Source organism: Xenopus laevis, chromosome 7S (assembly GCF_017654675.1).
Source record: "Xenopus laevis strain J_2021 chromosome 7S, Xenopus_laevis_v10.1, whole genome shotgun sequence".
NCBI lineage: Eukaryota > Metazoa > Chordata > Amphibia > Anura > Pipidae > Xenopus > Xenopus laevis.
In genome coordinates this window covers 32,938,999-32,954,184 of record NC_054384.1, presented here as the reverse complement: position 1 = coordinate 32,954,184, position 15,186 = coordinate 32,938,999, and the positions used below count along the sequence as shown (strand labels likewise).

General features: G+C 36.1%; 1 protein-coding gene across 10 annotated transcripts in view; it reads right to left on the bottom strand.

Moving 5' to 3' along the window:
• gbf1.S (golgi brefeldin A resistant guanine nucleotide exchange factor 1 S homeolog) overlaps positions 1 to 15,186 on the bottom strand; it is a 144,615-nt gene that overhangs the window by 80,442 nt on the left and 48,987 nt on the right. For 7 of the 10 annotated variants that reach the window (XM_018227592.2, XM_018227598.2, XM_018227597.2 and 4 more), the window contains exons 4-7: positions 11,152 to 11,184; positions 7,870 to 8,001; positions 2,216 to 2,334; positions 423 to 531 (exon numbers count right to left, since the gene is read on the bottom strand). In XM_018227592.2, coding sequence (XP_018083081.1) covers positions 423 to 531; positions 2,216 to 2,334; positions 7,870 to 8,001; positions 11,152 to 11,184 — 393 coding nt within the window. The remainder of the gene's footprint in view (positions 1 to 422; positions 532 to 2,215; positions 2,335 to 7,869; positions 8,002 to 11,151; positions 11,185 to 15,186) is intronic. The other 3 variants (XM_018227596.2, XM_018227601.2, XM_018227599.2) reach the window with 1 other exon arrangement.

The following is a 15,186-nucleotide window of genomic DNA, read 5'->3' as shown; positions in this document are numbered from 1 at the left end:
AGTCTTTTTTCCTGTGTCTTTGAGTTTGCCGCTCCCTGAACCTGGGGGTCTGGGGCTGGTGCACCTGGACCCAGGCCTGGATTTGTGGCGAGGCCACACAGGCCCGGGCCTAGGGCGGCAGAATAATAGGGGCGGCATGCCGCCCAGCCGCTTACCGGGGAGCTCTGGTGCAGGCACGCATGTGTTATTGTTATTCTGGAGCACCTTTCATTTCCTTTTATTGCAGTTACCTATGGCAACCAATCAAATTATTGCATTCATTATTCCACCTGAATCTGTCCTTAAAAAAGCCAATGATCGATTGTTTGCTATGGGTATCTATATGGTTAAGAAAACACTTATGGACGAGGAAAACTTCTTTAAAGGTCACCTTTATATAACTGCAGCCAAAAAAGAAATACAAAAATGAATTTAAAACTTACCACTCAGCCTCATTTCGAAGCATATGCGAAAACAAGACTGCATTATTTCACAAACAGATTCATTTGTTAAATGAGCTCCAACTGGGGTGAGAAGCAAAGTCCGCAAAACCTAAATGGGAAATAGGTAGAGTATGTTTAAATGAATAGCCATACATGCTGCCCCAACCCAAAATACGACAATATACAGAATGACAGAATATTTCACATGGATCAAGAAGTTATTTTAGACATTTACCTTCAGCAGTTCAAGCTTTTATAAATGACAAAACACTTCTAGTAAAAAGCAGTCAGTCAGTATTACATAATATATAATACTAAAATAAGAATGATTTTAATAACTTACAACAGACTCTATAATTACATAGTACAGAGATAACCAATGTTGTGGACAATGGCAACACTGCAAAATCACACAGAGATATTCATTCTATCTCCTTCTCCCTTTTTTACACCAGGAAAACTTTGAGGTTTAAAGCAGATAGAAATTTACTGGTATAAATCATATTACGGTTGTTGTTTTTCTTATATGCAAGAGTGCAAAAATGGCAAGTCAACAGTGGTGAGTTAGTTTCTTTATTTATGGAGTGCATTATAGAGTATCTTGACTTATGTGATGCCAAACCTGTAAGTACAGAATGTCACACTGGATATCAAAGCATGCTTGTGTCGAGTGCATTGTCAAACAAAAATAAGACGTGATGTTGCTATGAACAGTAACGTTATGGAGGTAACAGCATTGATAAATTAAGCCTTGCAAATATATATTTACAAATGTAACCGCTCTTTATTTGTTTTACCCTTGTATCATTCCGTTGTTACTAGTATACTAAAAATAATAATCTTATCAAATCGACAATAACTTCTCACAAGTCACATATGCTACATTACTATTTGAATGCACAGCTTGAAGATGAACAGGGTTCGATATTTATAATACATTTAAATACATGTATGTGTTGCTTTCAAGGTCCCTACATTTTAGAAACCAAGATGGTCTCAAAAAAGAAAAATGAAATCAGATATAGATACTTGTACTACAGGTTTGGGACCTGTTATCCAGAATGCTCGGGACCGGGGGTTTTCTGGATAATGGATCTTTCTGTAATTTGGATCTACATACCTTAAGTCTACTAGAAAATCATGTAAACATTAAATAAACAACAATAGGCTGGTTTTGCTTCCAATAAGGATTAATTGTAGCTTAGTTTGGATCAAGTATAAGGTACTGTTTTATTATTACAGAATTTTTAAAAATTTGATTATATTTATATTAATTATATATTTGATTACATTTGATTATAATGGAGTCTATGGGAGACAGCATTTCCGTAATTCGGAGATTTCTAGATAATTGGTTTCCAGATAACGGATCCCATACCTGTACATAAGAAGAGATTGCTGATTTTCTGATTTAAAAAAAGAGCCCTCTTTATGGCAAACAGATTGCTCTACTTTTGCTATACTTTCATTTATCCTGATGAAGTTAAATTTTGTTTCCTCCCTCCCTTTACAATCCCAAAGGACTTGGCGGTCCGTTGGGGTTTTAAAGCGGGGTTGTCAAACTACTATAATCAATTAATTAAACCTTTTAATTATGTTTCATTCTAAAAAGCTTTTACCGTAGGTACGCAAACCGCCCCCCATCCTTTTAAAAAATAACATTAGACGCAAAGCTTTTACAGAGTCAAAACATGGCTGTGTCTCCATGTAACAGGATACAAAGGGCTTAGGTAATTCATTTAATTGCCCCTAGATAAGGACAAAGAGATGTAGTCCTCTTCCTCTCGAGTTACCTGCAAAATTTTCATCAAGACAACCTCATCACTCGCTGGGTCAGTGCCAACAAACCTGGCATGTGTAACTGCATCTGCCATGTTTTCAATTCCTTCAGCTGTGCCTTCATGGCTTGGATCTAGAATGAAAAAACATCTAATCATATCCACATACGCACCAATTTATCATCAGTCACAATGACAAATGTACTTCTATATTGAATAAAAATGGGGTTGCTCCGGCAAATCTACATTTTTTTGATATTTATCAATTCTTCACGTCTGCATTTTTTTTTTACCATGAAAACATTCAGGATGACATCAATGTGTGTTTGGAAATCTTCCACTTCCCTTACTTGATTCATAAAAGTTAAGAATTCTTAAATTGCTACGGTTCTAGGTTATTTTAATGCTAGAGACAATTAAAGAGACAAATAATAGCTAGATGATCAGCATTTATTAAAAAAAAGTTAAAAGGTAAATTATCTGGCAACAAAAAGTTAATAAACTTTAATCTTTAAGCTTTGTTTCATTAACTTTAATTAGAATGATGTAACGACGCACTATTCTCCGCTTTCTTCCTGCAAGATTTGAGTCATTATTTTGAAAAATTGTTGGCTCTATTACATCATCGACCTGTGCTCTTTCTTATACAGGTATGGGACCTGTTATCCAGAACGCTTAGGACTTGGGTTTTTCCGGATAATGGATCTTTCTGTAATTTGGATCTTCATACCTTAAGTCTATTAGAAAATCATGTTAACATTAAATAAACCCAATAGGCTGGTTTGGATTCCAACAAGGAATAAGTATATCTTAGTTTTGATCAAGTACAAGCTACTGTTTTATTATTACAGAGAAAAAGAAAAAAAAATTAACATTTGGATTATTTGATTGTAATGGAGTGTATGGGAGATAGCCTTTCTGGATAATGGATTTCCAGACAAATCATCCCATACCTGTACAATAGTAAAAAGTACCATCATTATGTCCAAAACAATAATGGGTTATATTTAGAAACAGTTTTTCCAAACTTTTGTCAAATTTTTGTTTACATGATAATTCCCCTTTAAAGCACAACTCGCACACATACACAAAATAAAAGTGAAGACTAGATCACATCACTCTGTGTCAAAATAGAAGATATATATTTTTCAAATATTTATTATATCCTTGGGGCCTGCACAGTTTGAGCAATCAATTCGTTTATAATATATGGTAATATAAAAAAATTAAAAAGTGAATTTTAAATAAAAACATTTGTTTTATGGGATTACGACACTATTGGGGCTTAAAAAAAACTTATTTACAGAGGCTGAAGTGTTAGTCATCACATCCATATACACTGTGTAGATTCGATTTATTTGGGGTTTTTACAAGGCAGAGTAATGATATGTACAGCTCTGATGCAATTGCGCTCTGCTGCACGAGAAAAGCAGAATTTCCGGTATAAAAAACAAAAATACCATTGCATTGATTTATTGACATTTTGTGAAAATTTTTGGCAAATATATTCTACATGGGCTACATAGGCATTTGTTGCCTTTAGAGTTCAAAGCACTGGCAAGTATTTATTTGCAGGGGTGCCAAAAGCGGTTGGATCTCTAGAATCAACATACCTTGGGTGCCCTGTGTGGGGTTTCTATACTCAGGAGAGATTTAAAATTCATATTTGCATATATTTTCAATGGTCATATTTAGAGTTTCATAGCCATATAAAGGCACAAAGCTGCAGTTCTTTAAAGGGGGTTTTAAATTAACATTTAGTATGATGTAGAGAATGATAATCGGAGACCATTTGCAATTGGTTTTCATTTTTTATTATTTGTGGTTTTTGAGTTTTTTAGATTTTTATTCAGCAGCTCTTTTCAGCAATCCGGTTGCTAGGGTGCAAATTACCCTAGCAATCATGCAATGTTTTGAATAATATACTGGAATATGAATAGGAGAGGGGCTGAATAGAAAGATGAGTAGAAGCAGTAGAAATAACAATAAATGTGTAGCCTTACAGAGCATTTGTTTTTAGATGGGGGTCAGCGAGCCCCATTTGAAAGCTGGAAAGAGTCAGAGAAAGCAAATAGTTCAAAAACGATAAAAAAGAAAAAATGAAGACCAATTGAAAAAGTTGCTTAGAATTGGCCATTCTATAACATACTAAAAGTTAACTTAAAGGTGAACCACCCTTTTAATACAGGTCATGGAACTTCTACATGAATTACTTCTATTATACACAGATTTTCATTTTTTTTTTACATGCAAAGGTTTGAATAAGTCCTATAATACAAGAAATATCACTACAACTATTTAAAAGTACAGGTATGGGATAGATTATCCCAAATGCTTAGGACCTGGTATTTTCCAGATAAGGGCTCTTTCTGTAACTTAAATCTATTAAAACATGCAAACATTAAATAAACCAAATAATAAAAATCAATATGGATTGATACAGCTTAGTTACCATTAAGTACAAGGTATTATTTTATAAAGGAAATCATTTTTAAATAGAATTATTTGATTAATACGGACTCAGAGATCTCCATCCCAAAAGTCTCATGTAGCATACGTTGTTCAAATAGACAATGTACCTTGCTACAAATAATAAAGGATTTTTTAAATGAGACCATATAAAATAATTCAGTGTCAGAATAGTTCCAGCCTTGCCTTGATAAACATGGACAACACTATATATTATTTTCTAGAGTATCATATTGTACTTGAAAAAAAATTATTAAAGCACAGTATTATCAAACTTTTTTGTGACCATTAGGGGGCAGTGGCTGCATAACAGGACTGGCTGAAGCTGTGTTAGTCTGATTTTAAATCATTGGCCAAGTGAGCCATGCAAAACAGATAACAGCATGTAATATCAGAGCAGAGTCACAGCATCGGAGTTCCACGCAGCCATCTTCCGGATCTTCCGTAAGCTGAGACGGAGATGTGCAGTTGGAGCAATTTACCGTTGCGCCAAAATTGACGGAGATTGCCAAAGCGCCGGAAGAAGACACGAAGACCCGAAAGATGGCAGTTGTGAACTCCAATGCTGTGACTATGCTCCGAGGGGTAAGTAAAAAGTTAGGGGCATTTCCCCGGGGGGCAGCTAAGCTGGGAGGGAGGGGGGTCTACGTGGGGGGTAGGGTTTTTTTGGTAAAGGGTTTGTTACTCCTTTAAGTCTTAGGATTTCGCCTGTTGGAAGTGCCTTCTTAACCGAATACGGATGATAACTAGAGTAAAGGTGGCCATACACGGATAGATCCGCTCGTTTGGCGATGTCGCCAAACGAGCGGATCTCCCTCCGATATGCCCACCTTGAGGTGGGCAATATCGGGCTGATCCGATCGTGGGCCCTAGGGCCCAACGATCGGATCCTAGCGTTCACCAAACGGGCGGTCGGATCGCGGGACCGCATCAACGAACAGATGCGGCCGCGATCCGACGGGATGTTTAATCCCATCCGATCGAGATCTGGCCGACTTTCGGCCAGATCTCGATCGGGGAAGCCCGTCGGGGGCCCCCATACACGGGCCAATAAGCTGCCGACACGGTCTGTCGGCAGCTTTTATCGGCCCGTGTATGGCCACCTAAATTTAGAAGAGAATTTGTAGCAGTCTCCTTTTTGTAGTTTTTGGTAACCAATTTCCCTCTATTTTATTAATGATCATCAGATCCAGGAAGGAGATTGCAGATTCAGACATATTTATAGTCAATTTAATATTGAGATTGTTAATATTAAGTTTGTCAACAAATTCTAAGGCCTCTTTGGTACCAAGCCATAATATTAAAGTATCATCAATGTAGCGAATCCACTTTAATATTTTATTTGCATAGAAGGATAGTGTGTTTCCATGGACTATGGTTTCCTCCAAAAATCCCAGAAATAAGTTGGAATATGATGGGGCACACAAAGTTCCCATTGCAGTCCCCTGGGTTTGATAACATCTTAAATCTATTTTTAAAAAAAACAAATGTATTTTTCCATTTTTTTGTGTCCACTTTTAATTTCAGGGAAAATTAAAAATTAATTTTTTTTGCTACATTTGAGGCATTAAAGATATAATAAAAAAACAAGCCTTTTTTGACACATCCATTTAAATTTTGGGGACCTACACTCATAACGTCTCCCTCTGACATTGGTGATGATTTGGCCAAATGGTTTTATGTGCCATTTCTTTTGCCATTGTTGAACCCTTAACTGACTGCGAATAAAAGCGTTTAGGGGTCCTAGGCAAGGGGAGCTAACTTACATGTAGTACAGTAATCTGGTGATTACTGGAGTTAGGGCATTTAGGTGGTGCCTCTCCAGGCAAAGATCGGCATTTATTTGCCGTTTCGAAAGTAGGTCGATAAAACCTTTTCAAGATCATTCACTCACTGGAATAAGAAGGCGCAAAGGTATCAAAAAGTAGCAGAGATTCAGGGGACCAGGATTCAGAGAATTCAGGAAATGTATTATGGATAATATATAGGTGGGACCACAAAAAAATAATGCAAAATGACTAACTTAAAATCATGGTAGGTAAAATTGAAGTTTAGTTTATATCCAACCTCTACTGGAAAGAGAAGGGCAGACAAAGTCAGTTTAATTAATTTAAGACCCACCCACCTCACATAACTGTATAAAAAGGTTATATTAATGTTATTTATGCCAATCAGGTCCCTGCAATGTAGCCTAGACTTTGTAGAATTTAAAGAGGAATCACACTGGCCACAGGAAGGGGTTGTGGGTCTCTAGAGAATCTATTTTAATACTTTTTGACTGCTACAGATGAATTTTGCATCATCTCAGAATCTTGTTTCTGCCCCAGAATGGGGAACCTGATGTCCATCCCCATGCCTGGCTACACAATTAAATGGTTAAGAGAACTGGAGGAATGTGGGGATAGCAGTGACACTAATAAGTGCTGAATCAAAAGTAATGGTCTTACCCGCCTCTATACCTAAGGCATAGAGAAGTGGCAGACAATATTTGATTGACAGCTGAGAATTGGATTTCATGTTTTATTTGAAAAGGACTTTTATTATACAGCTTTTTATGTCTTGATGACGGTAGAGTCGATGAACGGAACCAATTTGTTAAACCAGACCCACAACCCATACTGACCCGCTACCCGACCCGCAAGTACCTCATCCACAACCCGATCTGTGACCCGCTGACCATCAAGAAACAGGAAGTGCTGTCATTGTAAACCAGAAGTGACATCATTAGAAGTAGGTGCGATCAGAAAAAGAGGCGTAAAACTCGCTGTTGGCAATATCCGCGACCCGACTCACAAACCGGGAGAACCGCTGACCCGTGTCCATACCCGCTCCCGAAAGCAGGTTTTTGCTGATACCCGACCCGCTGCAGGACTCTAGGCGACAGGTCTACTTTAATATCTGGTTTATTGTGTTTTGTTTTAAGTACAGCAGCACTTTCAAAGAACAGCTGTGGCCACTTTAAATAAATGATCTAGATTGGAGGTGACAAAACTAAACTAGGGCATTTTGGCAATGTGAGAGAAACTTGCACGAAATGTATTATAATATATGTATGCATAGGCAGTCAGATTCTGTATATATTGAAGTGCACATGATCCTTTGGGGCTTATCAAAGAGAAGTAAATTAAAAAAAAATTCAGGCAATTGTAAAATTCCAAATCCAAAATTAACAATAAAACTAGGAGTTTACAAGTGCTTACCTATAAGTGCATTGGAAAGAAACTTATTTACAGATGTCAGAGCAAGTCCAGTGATAGGCCCTGTAGTATCTTCAGAACGGATAACTTCCAAGAAAGGACGAAGAAATACATTGGGTTCAATTTCAGAAAGCTCTGCAGAAATAGAGGAAACAAAATAAAATGTTATTCTAAGTAACTTTAAAAAAATACACTAAAGTTAAAAATTTGCATGTTTTAACGGTTACTTGTTTATGTATTTGTAATTGCAAGCAGTATCTGTCTGCCTGCTTTCTCTGCACTGTTGGTTCTGACACGTAAAAAAATATAGCAAAAGCCAACAGACGTGGAGAAGAAATGGCTTCTGCTATACATCAAACCAGTGAGGACAGGGAACAGGAAGTGATAAAAAAAACAACTTTCACTTGCAATTACATTTTGCATATGTTTAATGTATATTGGAAAGGTTTGCTTAATATAGTCTTTACAGGATGACACTGGACCAAGCAGAAACATGTGCAATAGATCTTTTATTCACACAACATAAAGGGTTTGTGATAACCTGAAACAGGTGTGAATAAAGCACTTTTGCAAATGTTTCTGCTTGGTCCAGTATCATCCTATAAAGACTATTTTAAGCAACCTTTCAAATACCCATTATACTTTAACACATTCAATGGTTTTAAAGCATGTGAAAAAAACATATAAACAAAATGGTCCACTGAAGAGCAAAGGAGTGAACAAAATAGTTTTTTCGTTTTATTTGAGATGCATAGCACTACATGTTTCGGAACAAGCAGGTCCTTCCTCTGCACCAGAGGAAGGACCTGCTTGGTCCGAAACATGTATGGCTATGCAATTCAAATAAAACTAAAAAAAAAAAGAATTTCACTGCTTTGCTCTCCAGAGGACCATTTTGTTTATATGCTATATTGAAGTTGAATTGGCAAAGCTACTATGCTGTCTCAGGAGCTGAACTAACACACACTTGCAGTGATCCAGGGACGAATTGACATGTGAAAAAACACTATTGTTTGGTCCAGTTTCCCTTTGTTCCATGTGTAATATTTGAGCATCACAATTGGAAAGCTAGGAGTGGTCTAGTTGTGGGCTATTACAATATAGAATGATCTGTAGTATCTAGTAAAAGCCACCAATAGCTATACACCTCAAAATACAAAACAAGGTAAGCTAATCAAACAATTAATTCAAGTCGATCATCTTCCAAAAATCAGCCAACTTTAGAAGCTAAACATGCAGAAAAAGATTTAAAGAGTGCTCAAGCTCTCATTACTGTAACTCAACACCAGAAAGCTTTATGGGATGTTCTTTCAAACATTTACATTAAAACATACAATGATAGAAATAATATATTACTTAACTCCTAGCACAGTTTAATTAAAAATAAAAACTGCTGAAATAACCATGAAACAAAGCTTATGGCACAAAGACATATACAGACTATGAATTGTAAATGCTAGAGTATTTAGTGTAAATAACGAAGAAAAGAAATAACTAAAAAAAGAAACTGTATTAAAAAAAAGTTTAGAACTAAAATCTGTAATTTTACGTAACTATAAATTAATTCCAAAAGTAAAATAAGTAAGTTATTTGAATTTGCTGCTGCAGATGTTCTGCCACAAGCCAGCATTTAGATTTGCAAAATGAAAGAAAAAGCAACATATCCTTTGTGAAAGGTTCGGCCAAATCCATTGTGAAAGGTTCGGCCAAATCCATTGTGAAATATCTAGCTGAACATCGAACAGAATCTGAAACTTAATTTGCATAGGTAAATTAGGAAAACATGGAGGAAAGAGGACAGCTTTTTTTTACTTTGTTTGTGTGACGAAAATCCATGTCAGCTGAATCTGAATCTTGATACGACTGGAAAAACACCAAATCTTGGCCAAACCCCAAACTAAATCCTGGATTCGTGCATCCCTATTTAATAATGATTTTAAATATTTCAGTGGTTTTTGAACTATTTGTAAATGTAGCTACTTATGAAAGCAGTTTCTGTCTGACAATTGGTATTCTCTACACTGCTGGTCCTGACTACAAGTACCGGTTTCAACAATACCATAGTATTTGCTTTGCTTCCCAGACCTGTAAAGAGAATAACTGTTTGCAAGACTTTGTGGGAAAAAATGAGTAATACGCAAACATTATTTCAACAATCCATGTAGTCAGAATTGTCAAAGCTCAGACAAATTTTAATTAAAAACAACAAAGGTGTTTAGAATTACATTTTTTCATAATACTAAACTTTATATTTGCATATAAACCCCTTTAATAAGGCCAACAACAGATCATAGCTAAATCATGGCTTTCACTTAAAGAACTATGCATAATCCTATTAGGTAAGTTTAGATCTTAAAAAAACAAAAAAAAACCACCCCCTTGAGAATCTGTCCATCCCCCCAAGTTTATTAAAATGTCAATCCTATAGTTCAAAATTACAAATCAAAAATAAAACCAATATATAAAAGAAAAAATATTTTTTCCATTTACAACATATACAGGATAAGTTAATGTCCCCATAGATGCAAAGATTTTTCTTTGCCGAACGACCGATTTTAGCGAAAGCCGACCAATCCGTCAAACTATTGTGAAGTTAGTGGTATTCGAACGATCGTACATCTTACGATTTTTATTCTGACATCTGTCAGAAAACTGATCGGCCAGGTTAAAAAATCTTTATTGGTCCCAGTGTAATCTATCTATGTTTGCAGGGCCAAGCAGGCAGCTACCCTTCAGTTTTGCTGGCAATATTGCCTGAAATGGCCTTCAGTTGATGGAACGAGAAAGACTCTGGCACTCAAGGCAAGTGAAATGCAGGGTTCCCCCTTGCTTTTATTTCTTGTGCAGACGTGCAACGTTTCGGGGTGACCCCCTTTATCAAGCATACAAACTGACCAAAGTGCAAACCATATAAAGAGTGACCAATTAAAATAATTAGCATACATAATTGCCAACATTCAGTTTGAAAGACAAAGTTCTCAACCAATGACTTTATAACATGTGGAGAAAAGTTTTTTTTAAAAAAACTTTAAAAAAACTTTAAAAGGCATTACAAAATATTACATAAAAACGTTGTTTAAAACACCAAAAATTCAGTGAAAAAGTTCAATTGTGCCAGGGCATTCAATCCCTTAAAAGTGCAAAAAAGAACCATGTGTCTGTAATAAAGATAAAACGGATACAAAGTAGTTAGGTAACTGTCTCTTATACTCAAAAGATAAAAACATTAAAAAGTATCAATTTTGAAAACACAAACTTGCCCTACTGTAGATAAGAGGAAATTACCTGTCCCTGGAGAATATACAAGAATTTTCTTATCTGTAAAAACATGAAAGAAACAAGATTATTTACCACAGGCTTGATCAAAATATATATACACACATTTTAAACAAAGCAGGACAAGTTATACTCCTCATTAAGACCCTTTGGGCTCCTGGATTGGAGTAACCAGATCCAGTAGCATTCCCTTTGGAGTAGCCAACGTTTTTTGTCCTGCCCTTGATTGGCACGTATTTTTTCTAAGATCTAATACCTCAACCTCCAGGTATTAAACAGCAGGAGAAGGAAACTAAGACAACCAAAAGGGAAACTTTATTGGCTAAACATTTTTTTACCCATGGCCATCGGGTGGCACAATTAAGGTGGCAGATCTTAGAAAAAATACGTGCCAATCAAGGGCAGGACAAAAAACGTTTGCTACTCCAAAGGGAATGCTACTGGATCTGGTTACTCCAATCCAGGAGCCCAAAGGGTCTTAATGAGGAGTATAACTTGTCCTGCTTTGTTTAAAATGTGTGTATATATATTTTGATCAAGCCTGTGGTAAATAATCTTGTTTCTTTCATGTTTTTACAGATAAGAAAATTCTTGTATATTCTCCAGGGACAGGTAATTTCCTCTTATCTACAGTAGGGCAAGTTTGTGTTTTCAAAATTGATACTTTTTAATGTTTTTATCTTTTGAGTATAAGAGACAGTTACCTAACTACTTTGTATCCGTTTTATCTTTATTACAGACACATGGTTCTTTTTTGCACTTTTAAGGAATTGAATGCCCTGGCACAATTGGACTTTTTCACTGAATTTTTGGTGTTTTAAACAACATGTTTTTATGTAATATTTTGTAATGCCTTTTAAAGTTTTTTTTAAAGTTTTTTTTAAAAAAAACTTTTCTCCACATGTTATAAAGTCATTGGTTGAGAACTTTGTCTTTCAAACTGAATGTTGGCAATTATGTATGCTAATTATTTTAATTGGTCACTCTTTATATGGTTTGCACTTTGGTCAGTTTGTATGCTTGATAAAGGGGGTCACCCCGAAACGTTGCACGTCTGCACAAGAAATAAAAGCAAGGGGGAACCCTGCATTTCACTTGCCTTGAGTGCCAGAGTCTTTCTCATTCGATTATACATTGGGGGCTGCCGTACCTCTACCCTGTGCACCAGGCGTTCTCTGTGAAGTTATTAGAGTGTGCTCTGCTTCACCTTGTTCCTGCTTCAGTTGATGGACACATTTAAACGATCGTTTCGAGATAATCGTGGTCTCACGATAAAGAAAAGATCTTTTAAAGATGTTTACATCTATGGCCAGCTTTAGTTAAGTTAGTTCAGAACATGTAAACGTAAAGTCTGTGCAAAAGTGCATCTGCTCTTAAAAATGTAAAGAGTAGTAATATAATTTGTATACATTTCCTGGTATTTATATAGGGCTGATGTTAACTTGTTTTACCTGATTGATTTTTTGTTTAACCTCAGAATATTGTTATACAGGCAGTCCCTGGATTACATATGCTATAGGGTCTGTAGGTTTGTTCTTAAGTAGAATTTGTAAGTAAGTTGAAACATACATTTACTTATGTAAATGCAACAAGACTGTGGTTTGTGGTGTTTTGAGTTATTTCGCTTTTTATTCAGCGGCTCTCTCCAGTTTGCAATGTCAGCAGTCTGGTTGCTAGAGTCCAAATGACCCTGGCAACCATGCATTGATATGAATGAGAATAAGGAATATTAATAGGGGAGGGTCAGAACAGAAAGATCAGTAATAAAAAGTAGAAATAATAATAAATTTGTAGCTTTACAGAGTATTTGTTTTTAGATGGGGTCAGTGACCCCCTTTTGAAAGCGAGAAGGAGTCAAGAGAAGAAGGCAAATAAGTCCTAAACTATAAAAGATAAATAATCAAGACCAACTGAAAAGTTGCTTAGAATAGGACATTCTATAACATACTAAAAGTTAATCTGAAGGTGAACCACCCCTTTAATGATGCGCAGGCAGTATCGTAACTAGCGGGGGCAAGCCGGGGTGTGGGACAGGCAGCGGGCCGCCACCCCTCCCCCCACCATATGTAAGGACTATAAGGGGGTGATTTATCAAGGTTCATATTAGAATTTTTGCCATGATTCTAATTTTTTTGCACAAAAAAACAAACAAAAAAAACACAAATTCAAATTATATTTTCAAAAACTTGTCCTAGGCAAAATCCAAGGCATTTTTTAAATTTGAGTCTTTGAGTTTTAATTTGAGTTTTTGAGTTAGTAAACTCACAAATTGGAGGTTGTTTAAGTTATAAACTCAAGTATTTGAGTTTTTAAGCCTAAGTTTTTTTTTGCAGCTGCATTCAATTGCATTTTTTACATTTGCATTTTTTTCACAAATAGGCATTTGAGTTTCAAGTGTGGGTTTATTGGAAGTAGAAAAAACCTTGCAACCTCTTTTTGATAAAGAAGTCCATAAGGACCATCAGCAGTAGGAAGCTCTCTGCAGTCCACATATAGTTTGCACTTCAAGAGCCTGCTTTGTGGCCATTGGAATGGAGAGTGAGAGTTATACCTAATAAGTGTCAGACATCATTATCAGCAACAGTTTAGAGGTACATATTCCTCATTTTGAAACCAGAACCCTACAAAGTATCTTAGATATAAAAAATATCTTATGCCCAACAAAGGCTACAGGTATCGTCACAATGGGCTTAAACAGCAAACTCTTTCTTGGGACTTTTCGAAACAACAATGGTGTCTACAAGCTTTATGCTTATTTCCCACCCTAAATTGGATGGGAACAGTGGAAGATTACCATACCTGTGGCCATAGCCTGTGTAATTCTACAACATTGAATGCAACACAACTTCACAGAGGTATAACAAGAAAACACAACAAAAACAAAACAAAATTTATGGGCACCTTTACGTGAAATGTCTACATAGGACAAGAAATGAAGAGTGAAATCACTGAACACAGCAAATCTCTTGCGATGCACTGCAGAAGTTAGACTTCCACTAACTTTCTACATGCAATGTAAACCAGCTGCATTCAAGCAACTACAAATACCTTTTGACAGAGAGTACCTAACCCAACCAACCCTTTCTTTTTGCCTAATGCAAGAACAATAGCACAAATAGCTTCATTCTTCACACTGCTATGTCATGTGTTTTTTCCTAGTCACTAAACAGGACTTTCATTGATGACCATTGAATCAATCCCATTGATGGGGTGGAAGATAGTAAAAAAGAAAACTTTATAAATCTATCACATTTCAGCAGCCAACTATATATGTTTTCAATTAAAATATATTTGTTGTCTTATGGTTAAATGCAATAAAAAAAAGTTTAAATAAATATATATATATATATATATATATATATATATATATACACACATACACATACACACACAAAAATATATATTTGTAATAATATTAAAATAAATAACACAACTAAGCTTCTACCAAATGAATCTAATCTACAAATTTTGTAATATGATTTAAAGGGACACTAAAGCCTTTATACGAATGGCAGCTTATCTCATAGGATGTTAAATAGAATGGTGTTTCAATCAAAACCCCAGAGACTACTCTACAGCAGTGCGTTTCTGCCAATAAGGAAAAAATCTTTTTAGTTACTAGTTCAGGCACATCCATATTACAGGAAGGCCTTCTCCAAAATAATACATTTTAAGAAAATAATTCTAATTTTAAAATGATTTCTTTTTTCTCTGTAATAATAAAAATATATCTTGTACTTGAGGATAACCAAGATGCATGAATCTTTATATTGGTGACTAAACAATCCTATTTTGGTTTATTTAAAGTTTAAACTGAATGCTTGCATACTAAAGGTGTGGTGATTCAGATTATGAAAAAAGACCTTATCCAGAAACTGTCACGATCGCCGCCTGGAGCAGGTCCTGGAGCTCCGGGCGGCGCGTCCTCCCCTGCCGGCGTCGCTCCCAAAATGGCGGCGCCCATGGCCGCCACGTGGGTAGCGGCACCGGCGTGATGACGTCAGCGCGCCGACTTCGGCGCAAGGACGCCAATGACGTCACAAT